General features: G+C 57.1%; 1 protein-coding gene across 3 annotated transcripts in view; it reads right to left on the bottom strand.

The window, feature by feature from the left end:
- Positions 1–430: 430 nt before the first annotated feature.
- ZMIZ1 (zinc finger MIZ-type containing 1) overlaps positions 431–10,101 on the bottom strand; it is a 150,110-nt gene continuing 140,439 nt past the window's right edge. For 2 of the 3 annotated variants that reach the window (XM_065922707.1, XM_065922708.1), the window contains exons 20-22: positions 9,222–9,388; positions 5,544–5,801; positions 431–4,106 (exon numbers count right to left, since the gene is read on the bottom strand). In XM_065922707.1, the coding sequence (XP_065778779.1) occupies positions 3,999–4,106; positions 5,544–5,801; positions 9,222–9,388 (533 nt within the window). In that variant the 3' untranslated portion in view covers positions 431–3,998. The remainder of the gene's footprint in view (positions 4,107–5,543; positions 5,802–9,221; positions 9,389–10,101) is intronic. The other variant, XM_065922709.1, reaches the window with a different exon arrangement.

Raw genomic sequence — 10,101 nt, 5'->3', positions numbered from 1 at the left:
TTCAGGGTCCCCTTCCTGCTGGCCAGGCCATCCCTCCACCAGAACCAGGGGCTGCTGGAGACCTGGAGGTGAGACCACTGGGCTATGCACATAAATCTGGGCGAGGTTCCAGGTTCTCTGCAGGGACCCCTGTGTCAGGGGCTCCTCCGACTTAACACCTGACTGCGTAGTTTTTGTTTGTTTTGTTTTGCAGGGTGATAGGGCAGGGGTGGCGGTTGATAAAGCAAAACCAGCAAACACCCAAACCACTCCTTAACATTCACAAAATCGCTAGTTCGCCAAACCTTCGTTTTTGTCCATTTATTTAGAAAAAAAAAAAATTAACATGGGCAAATGAGATACCTCAGTGTTACAACAGAGTATAGAAATGTCTAGCAATAGTCAAATAATTTGATCTTTAAATACAAAATAACCACATGAACACCTAATATACAGGTTTCATCTGAATACATATTTATTAGATAAATATTAGAGGCTGTCACATCATCTAACTACATACAGTTTTGCAAGACTAGAAATCACAATTAGTTTTCTGACCAGTTTAAAGTATGAAATGATTGCATTGTACAGAGATGTACAAAGACGATGACGGTCGCTGTGGGGTTACTTCAGGCTGCATGGTGGGTGTGTGTTCATGTGTGTGTGTCAATCACCTGCGATCATGATATCAAAAATTATACAAAGTATGAATTTGGTTACAATTTTCTTCTGAAATCCCCGTTTCTTTTCATTATTTCCATAGCACCCTAAAAATACACAGGTGGCAGGACTAGTACACTGAAGCTAAATAGTACATGTAGGTAAAATAAAAACAAAAACGGAACAAAAAAATTCCTTTCCACACAGAGTCAGAGTATATTACATGATGAGACGGATGCGGAGAGAGACCTCACAGACGCTAACAGACAGGATCTAGTTTTTTTTCCACATTAAGATGGAGTTCCAAGCCTTTTTGTGTTGCCTTGTTCCGTAAAATAAAAACAATACACATTCCAAGGGAAATGAATGCGTCTGTTAACATGTCTCTATTTCTCATTTACATATGTACACATGTCCCTTGAGTGGCTGCTGCCCACGTCGCCCTGTCTGGCTGGGTGAGGCAGACGTGGAGCTCTCTGGGGGTTCAGAGCTTCCATTAGGGAGAAAGTATTAGTTCCTTAAAAAATAAAAATGGCTACAGGAACATGATCCATGGGTAAAGCTTCAAACCAAGAAGATGGGGTGATTGCTTGTACTTGGGCCTTCCCGCCTGCCTGCTGGCGCCCTGTCCATCCCGTGGAGTGGAGGCAGCAACGTGCCCGTGGCCTGGGTGGATGCTTGTCGTGGAGAAGTGGCTTGCTGAGGCATCGTTTTTGCTGAGGTTACGTATGGCTCCAAGTAGTCATCTGAAAGGGTCAGGGAAGCATCTCCCCAGAGTTCAGAACCGCCCTTGCTTGGGGAAGCCGTTGTCACCTGAATGTGTCACCAACTAGGGCTCGTTTCAGCCCCGAACGCCTTGATGCCCACCCACCTGCCCCCACCCCACCAACCCGCCTCAAAAATCGCTCCGGAAGAGTATGTGCCCAGAGCGCAGGCTGCAGGCACCGCAGGTCTGGAAAGCTCTTTGCTGAACTTGCTGGTGGAGGCTTGCTTGAGAGGGGACCCAGGAAATCCACCTCAGGGTGCTGAGCCCACGGCTTACTCAAGAGACGGATGAGGGAGGTGCCCGGAGCCTGGGTTGTGGGCAGTAGATCGACCCTCTGTGCTAGAAAGCTGTGGGTAGGTTGGTGAGCAGAGTGGGGACACCCTGATAACAACCAGAACACACCCAGGCCTTTTTGAGACAGTCTTGCAAGGCAGGAAGCGGGAAATTCTAAGGCAGGCATCTATAGGTCTGTCTGGGGTGGGGCATCCCCAGATGGCCTGACACAGCTGGGGCTAAGGGTCACTGGTCGGAGATGGCCACATGCCACCTGGTGTCATGTGTCCCCACCAGCCAACTGGGAATGGCTCCCAACAGCGGGTAGCCTGGTCTTCGTCTAACTCACGGTACAGCCACCCATGCTTTTCGTCCCTTCATCTGTACAAATGGCCCTGGTTGCTTTTTTGTTTTTGTTGTTTTTTTTTTTAAAAAAAGGGACTCGGTCTTTGTCGTTGAGTCAAGGTATTTTAAAAACACCAGCAAAGGCTATAACCAGGTCATGAAAATGTTGAATATTATCAAAGACAATACTAAAATATTCACAAAGATATTTACAAAAGCAATTCTTAAAATAATTGATTTGCATACGGAACACCACGCTGTTTGAAAAAACCTCAACAACGGGACAAAGGAAAAGGGGTGGGGGAGGGACGACGGCAGCTTTCCTACAGAAAACTTTGTGCAGGGCTGTCTGGTTCGGTGACCGGAAGTCAACAGCTGCGGCCAACATTCCGGTCAAATCCAGAGGAGTGCTGGGTGTCCCCCGGCCAACAGAGAGGGAGACAGAGGCTGAGAACATAGACAGTGGGCGGGGGAGCAAGTGAAGGCCCCGGGCAGCAGCAGGGGAGGGGCACGACAAATTTACAGAGGAGATCCAAGCGATCCAAGCGACCCAACCGCCCAGCATCACAGGCCATGTGGCTCGGGGAGCACAGGGGAGCCTGGAACAAAATGGACGCACAGTAAGCTACCCGGGGCACTCTGAGCGAGCGGTTGGCTGGATGGAACAAAGCACAGAGGGAAAACCAGAGGCTGCTTCTGCTGGGGCAGGAGTGTGGGGTGAGCTTGCAAGAGCAGGGGGACACGAAGCGAGGGAGAGGCTGGCGGCCGAGAGCTGGGGCTGAGACAGCCACAGAAACACCATGCGATGCTTGATCCTGGCACACGCAGCGCTGGACTGGGCTACAGCCCGGGGCAGCCTGGAGCACAGACCAGACAGACAGAGGAGCCGGAGAGCGAGCGATGCCCGGGGGTCCTGCTGCTGAACCCTTGCATCCCCTGCCTTTCCACCACCCGCCTTGCTGTCCGGGTGGACACAGGGGCCCTGGGACACAGGGACGTGGGCGTCCCACGCAGCAGTCTCAGAGAGGTGGGGGAGGGGGAGCAGAGGAAGGAAACAGAACACACAGGGAGAAATGGTTTGCTTGCTGTCCAAGTCCAACGTTCCTCTTCTCCAAGTGACTTCATAGCTTTGTTGCGGTCGTTTAAAAACAAGGAGAGGCTTGGAGCAAAACTGTAAGTTGCTGATTCTACTGGACTCCAACTTTGACTGGTGGCCCTCCCTCCCTCCAACTAAGGGCACAATAATTTCAGCTGGGTTCTTTCTCTGTAGCCCCGTCCCCCCAAGGCTGGGCCCTGGCCTGAGTCAGTGGTTCCAGGGCCATCCTGGCTTTGAGAGGCCCTGACTCGCTTTTCCACCCATCCCCGAGCAAGAGGGTGAAAGGCTCACCCTCTCCCAAACACAGAATCTTGTCTTTTTTCTCTGCTTTCTGAGACTGTTCATAGGGTATCCTGGCTTAGAGGTCTAGGGTCAAAGCGATAACCTTGGCCCCTGAGGAGTTCTCTTGCCCAGAGGTTTGTGCTTTTCTGTGGGGGGCGGTGGTGGTAGTGGTGGGCAGGCCGTTCTCACTGCCGCCAGCTGCCGCTGCTCCTCCAAGGCTCGGGGCCGCCGGGGTCTGGGGGGCTCTCTCTCAGGTTCACAGTCACTTGGAGGTGGCTCTGGGCCAGGAAGCAGGGAAGCTGGGTTACAGTTTAGAAACTGGAAGAATCTGGGGGGGCACTGGAGGGTCATCTGGAAGCCGCCATCAGCGTGCGCCCCCTCCCTGGGCTGCTGCCCCATCGCGAGGGTCATCTTCAGGGCCTGCTCTGGGCGTGGGCTCCAGACCTGCACCGCCTTCACAGCGCACCCTCCTGCCCCTCGGCTCTGAAGGCCGCAGAAGGGGCGGTCCGAGGGCTCGGGCTCCCAGCGGGGAAGTGTTGGGGGCGGGCGGGGAAGGAGGCCGAGTGGGGAGGGGTGGCCCCGATGCAGGGGTGGGCTTCAGTTGTTCTCAAAGAGAGACAGGAGGTCATCATTACTATTGCTCGGCAAGTCGGGGGGATCCAGGTACGAGAGGAGCTCGTCAGGGTTTGTGAGTTCTGGAAGGAGCTGGAAGAGAAGTACAGAAGTCCAGTTGAGGTGTCGGCCGAGGGCTGGGCCAGCCCAGGGCGAAGAAGGCAGGGCATCCCCAGGCCTGTTTGCTTGCCCTTGACCTGTCTCCTGGGGTCCTGGCCCAAACAGGGGAAACTAAGTGCTGGTGGTCCCCAGATACACCCAGGCCACCATGCTGGTCCAGAGCACACCGTCTGGACAGTGGGGCCCGCAGTCCACCAGCTGGGAAGGCTTCTCAATGAAGAGTATTCCTTAGACTTGCCACAAGCAACTGGGGGTCACTTGGGCCTCTCAGCAAAAACCAAGTGGCTTTGCATGCAAGGCTGGGTGGTCTGTTTGGATCCCACCACCCCACACCTCACCCAAGAACTCCTGGCTCCTTGCTGAGCCCGTGGCTGGCTGGGAGACCAACCCTACCCTCTCCTGTGAGGTCCTTGGAATCTTCTGATCTCATGGGGGACCCTCATCAATCTAAAAGCACCTGCCCTGGCCTGGTCTGGGGAGGACAGTCAGATAAGAACTCAAGATGGCCAAAAAGCCGAGTGAGCCCCATTCACTACAGAGACCAAGGGTGACATCTGCTGGGGCTGGGGCGGGAGGGAAAGGAGTGATGGAGGAGAGGGCGGGCCTCCTGTCTGGGAATCTAGAGTCTAGGGATGAGGGGTGGGAGGGGTAAGTGCTGTGTCCCTCTCCCTGGCGTCCCTGCCCAGCTACCCAGCACCCAGCACCCAGTGTCCCCCTGCCCCACCTTCCAGACCACTCAGTTCTCAACGTTGGGGGCGGGGGGCGGTGATCCCTAAGTCTCAGCTGCCCACTTCCACCTCAGTCACCACCATCCCCAGTGTGACCCGAGGCCAACTCTCTGGCACCCCACACAGGGGCCTCTCACGGTGAGCGATGGAGTGAGCAGAAGCACAGGGCATGGACCACACACAGACTAGAAACTGCAGACAGACAGACAGACACCAGCGACACAGACAGACGGACCCTGTCCCTCCAGCCCCTCCCCGGCCTCGGGGCCAGAAAGTGTGGCAGACGCAGAGATGGCAAGCCGATGTGGGGGAAGGGGAAGGCGGGGACGGGTGGGGACCCTCTCGGACTGCCTCCAGGACCAGCCCAGAGGGACTCTATGGGGGCCTGGGCGAGGCGGGGCAGGGCCGGCCTGGGGGACTGTGGGCGGTGGGGGGGGGCAGGGCCAGCAGAGAGGGGGAGGGGACGCGGGACCCTCGGAGGGGGCTGGCCCGCTGTGGGGTTCCCTGGTCCTGGAGCCAGGGAAGGCAGGTTGGTGGGGCCCACCCTCCGGCCGCCCACCCCTCCTCACAGCTATACCTCCTCCACCCCGGGCCTCAGGCCCTCAACACCCGCCCCTGCTCTCGGACAGGTCCCGGCGCCAGGCCTAGCCCCAGGCCAAGGCACGTGGTGACCCCAACTTACATCCAGCGAAGGCTCCGGCATGTCAGATGCTCCCTGCGCTCCGGCCTGACCCTCTAAGGCTGAGGAGGGGTTAAAGGTCAGGTCGCTGTGTGGATGGTTGCCGGGAGCGGCCTGTGGCGGTTGCCGGGGAGGCTGGGAAGGAGGAGGAGGAGCCCCACTGTGATGTAATGGAGGCCCTGACTGGCTGCTGGGGTGTGGGACGTGCAAACCTTGTTGTATGGAGGGATGGGGCTGGTCAGAACTGCCAGCGTGTGGCATCTGTGGAGGAGGAGAGAGCAGGAAAAAGAGAGGTGAGGTGACGAGGTACAGCGACGAGACGCCTGGAGAAATGAAAACCAAACCAAACCAGGAAAATAACAAACCCCCAAAACAAAGCCACCCCTCTACAAAGCTGGATGCTTTTTTTTTTTCCTCTCTCTGCAGAGAAACAAACAAACAAAAATCCTCCCCCCGAAACCGCCCATCAGGGAGGCTGAGGCCACGTGGGGCTGGGAGGGAGGCGGCCAAGGGCTCTGATGAGCGGAGACACTGAGATCTCGGGGTCCAGGCAGGCCCCTGGGAGCCTCTCTGCCTCCCTGGCCCGGACACCAGCACAATGAACAACAGCAAGGGCAGGATGGAGAAGCGAAATGGGCATGTTTCCAGGGGGCAGGGAGGTGGGCAGGAGCGCTGCTGGCGGCGTGGTGCAGGCCCGAGCTGGGCTGGCGGAGAGCAGACACGGACGACAGCATGGGGCAGGCGTGCAGCTCAGGGCGGGGGTCTGCGCCCCCACATGGGCCCTGGGCTGGGGGTGGCGCTGGGCACACAGACTCCGGTGGCAGCCAGGGCTTCAGTGCGAGCTCTGCCTGCTGCCCCAGGTAGGACGTAATTGAGTCCATGGCAAAGGAGCAAACCTGGGGCTTCCTAACCCTGCCTGCTGGTCACCCACTGGGCATCCATGGGCATGCTTCTCTCATAGACAGCCTAAGGGCCCACGCCCCACCCCATGTGCACCGGGGCTGTGGGTGGGCAGGGGACACGTGAGTAAGTGAGTGAGAGTTGAACTTCCCCTGTTGGTCTGTTTGCTGCCTCAAGCAGTCCTGTCTTCAGAGCTCAGATCTCAGAGTGAAAGGCTGAGTCCAGGTCCTGGCCCAATTTCCGGCATTCCCCAAGTGACCCCCACCCCAGCCCCAGTCCCAACGCCCCTCACACTTTGCTAGCAGAGGGAGCTCTCTGACGGGCCAGGCTGCTCACTTGGAATGGGCAGCCAGGCGGCCACATGTCTCTGTGGTCTTTTGGTACCCTCCTCCCCGCCCCGTCTTCTGGGCCACACAGAAACATTGACACTTCCTTCGTGGGTTTGCAAACAGCAGCCACACCGTCCTAATCTCCAGAGAACCCAGTTCCTCTTCCTGTTTCTCCTAAAAGTTGCTTCCCAGGCCCTGCTGTGGGCCGGCCTCTGCCCACAGTTCAGGTGGCCCCCTCCAAGCACTGCCCCTACAGCCTGGAGCCCTGAGAACAGGCGATGTCCACATGACCTTCAGGTTGGTGACTCTGGGGGAACATGTGTGGGATGCAAATGAAGTAAGAAGGCCCAGGAGGGGCTGGAGGGACGGCCACCACGGCTGTCAGTGTGAGGCCAGCCTGTGACTCCTCCCCACGCCTGCAGTGCTCCACAGTGACCACTCTGGGAAGCGGGGAGCCAGAGGGCGCTCCACACACCTGAAGCAGCCCAGCCCCAGACAGATAGTCCCCTGGATCTGCTGACACAGCTGCCCTCCTTGGCCCTGACATCTTGCTGGAGTTATCTCAGGGCCTGGAGGGGTGGGTGCTCTCTGGGGCTGCCGACACACCTGTCAACCTCCCACTTGGCGCAGGAGAGCCCTTGGGTGAATGAGTGCCTGCTTGGGGCCCTCCCACTGTGCACTGGGAATCCTTCCTGGCCTCGTGCTCAGCCGGGTGAGGCTGCACTGGTTGGACAGGTGTGGGGGGTTGGTCGACCTGTGACTGCACCCCACCGTCTTGTGCATCTGTACTTCTGGGTCTAGTCACCATCTAACCGAAGCCCAGAAACGGGCGAGGATGGTGCATATTTGAGAAGCATCCTGGGGGGCTGTGAAGTCAACTCACAGGCTTAGGTGCCTCTGCAAAGACCCCAGGCAGCAGAGCTGACAAGGCAGGAGAGAGTCGTCTTGGATAGGGGAAGGAAACACTGCCCCCACTGCCATGTCCGAGTGTTGGGAATTGTGAGGACTCAGAAGGTGCCATGTGAATATGGGGTCAGGGGGAGATCTGGGTGACTACTGGGCATGCAATGCTGAGATCCTGGGGAGCAGGGCCAGGGAAGGGGGCCAGGAGAAAGGCTCCCAGAAATCAGAAGCCCCACAGGGCAAAAAGCAACTTACAAAAACATGGCCGAAGGCCTGTGAAAGCAGCTATTTCTGATATGGCATTCTGGGTTCCTGCGGGCAAGTTGCTACAGTGCCCCTTACTCAGAGTCCTTCTGGTTAAGAGTCGGTCCTGCTGAGATTAGTGGCTCTGGTGTATAGAACAATCCCCTGGCCCAGCGGCAGAACCAATTGCATGTCAAGTGTGGGGAACATAGTACAATCCAGAGGCCCCTTCCTTCGAGGCTACGCCATGGAGAAGGGAGAGCTTGGAGAGATGCCTTCGGGTGCAGGCCCAACCCCACCGCTGGGTGTTGACGAGACTCCCTGGCCCCTTCTCTCTGGCAGCTGTGACCCAGGACCTATTGCCAGGCCTTCCGTGACTGCCCCTTGGCTAAGATGAGAGACACAAAGAATAATCGAGGCCTCAGTCTTCAGCTCCTGGGCCTCGGCTTTCCCAAAACACCAACTGTGTTTCCTCCATCCAGGCACCACCAGAACTTCTGCTCCATGAGCACGAGGCCTGTGTCTGTCTTGCTTGCTACTGATACAAGGCACAGCCGGGAGGTTAGGCTCAGAAAATGTCCGCTAGATCAAGTGGAATCATCCAGCACTGCCTAGATGAGAACCTGGGAGGTGGGCAGACCTCCAACACTGCTGTTGGGGCCGCGGGAAGAGAAGGCACTGGACGGCACGGGGCACCTCACTCAAAGGGGCTTTCTCAGTGATAGAGTGTGTGTTAATATGTGAAACAGGATGAGAAGTGAATCCTCTTGGGATAAGTAGATGTCCTCACGTTTCTTTTTGCAGAATGAGGTGATCAGACTCTCAGGGAGTAAAGTGCCTGGGTTTGGGACAAAATTCTAGATGGCTAGAAGGAGCTATAAGTCAGTGTAAGAGTGTGTGTAAGGGGGGACGGTGTGTATGTGTGTGCATGCACGTGTGTAGGATGTGTGCCATGTGTGTGGCAGTGTGTGGGCCTGCGTGCAGGGTGTGTGCAGGCATCTGCACATGTACATATGTATGCAGTATGTATGTGTAGGTAACAGCCTGAAGTCTCCCCCATCTGAGAACCTGATGTCCTGGGTGAAACAGCCAAGTCCAGGGATGCTGTTGGGCCATGACCCAGCTTCGGTTAGGCCCCCCACTCCCACCTGAGTCCCCAGATTCAACTCTCCGCCCTCCCCTTTACCTGGGAGGGAACCAGGCAAACATCAGAAAGTCCAGGGGAGCCCTCTGTTCCAAACAGCCCTAAACTAGTGTTGGGGGCACTGGGGAGGTGGAGGGTCATGGGCAAGGAAAAGGTACTCACAGTCTCCTGCATGGGGTGACTGAGGGGCTTCTCGAGGGTGGCCATGTTGTTGGGCATGTCCGGGGGGTGGGAGAGCTGGGGGGGCCCGTGCATGAAGTCATTCATGGACGTCCCGCCGGGGTTCCCGTGGGGGAAGTCAAAGTTGCCATGGCCTTGGTAGTTGTTTCCTGGGGATAAAACCAGATGGGGAGGGGTGTTATCCATAGGGAAAATTCCCTGCCCAGGGAATCAGAGTGTGGAAACGAAGAACCCAGGTTCAAACCCCTGCAAGGCTAGGGTCGGCTCTGGCAGCTCAGACCTCCAGGCTGTATGGTGGGGCCCAGGGTGGCCTTTTCCTTGCGGGCCTTTGCACCCCCGGGTGTCTGCTGGTCTACAGCTACAAGCAGGGCCAGCATAGGTGGACAGGGTGGGCGGGACTCCTGTTGGCAGAGGGTCCTAGAATGAGGCCCAAATCTGAACTCTCTGCAGGATCTGCAGAGCTAGCCCCCAGACCTGTTCCCCTACAGCCACCACATGCCTGCCCTTCAACACTGGGACGAACCAGGCCCAGAGCAGGTGGCCAGAATCTGCCCAGTAAACAAAGAAGCCGTGTTAGATTCGAGAGTCCACCCTGAGAAGTCAGCCATCTGGCCCCCAAGCCGCTGCTCCCTCCGCCGTGTGATGGTGGTGAGGGCTCAGAGGATCAGCACGCTGGAAAGCTGGGCCCCTCAGTATGCTGTGGGACTCTGGCTAGGTAGGCTAACCTCTCTGGGAATCTGATCATCTGGAGCCCCGGGACCTAAGGGCAGGGATTCCGTGGGGCACTGACATCCCCAGACTTCTGGGGGGCAGGGAGGGTACTCTCTGGGAACCGAGGGCAGTGCAGTGCAGCTGGGTCTGG

Source organism: Muntiacus reevesi, chromosome 2 (assembly GCF_963930625.1).
Source record: "Muntiacus reevesi chromosome 2, mMunRee1.1, whole genome shotgun sequence".
Taxonomy (NCBI): Eukaryota; Metazoa; Chordata; class Mammalia; order Artiodactyla; family Cervidae; genus Muntiacus; species Muntiacus reevesi.
Note: the sequence above shows the minus strand (reverse complement) of the source record. Positions and strands in the feature narration are given on the sequence as shown.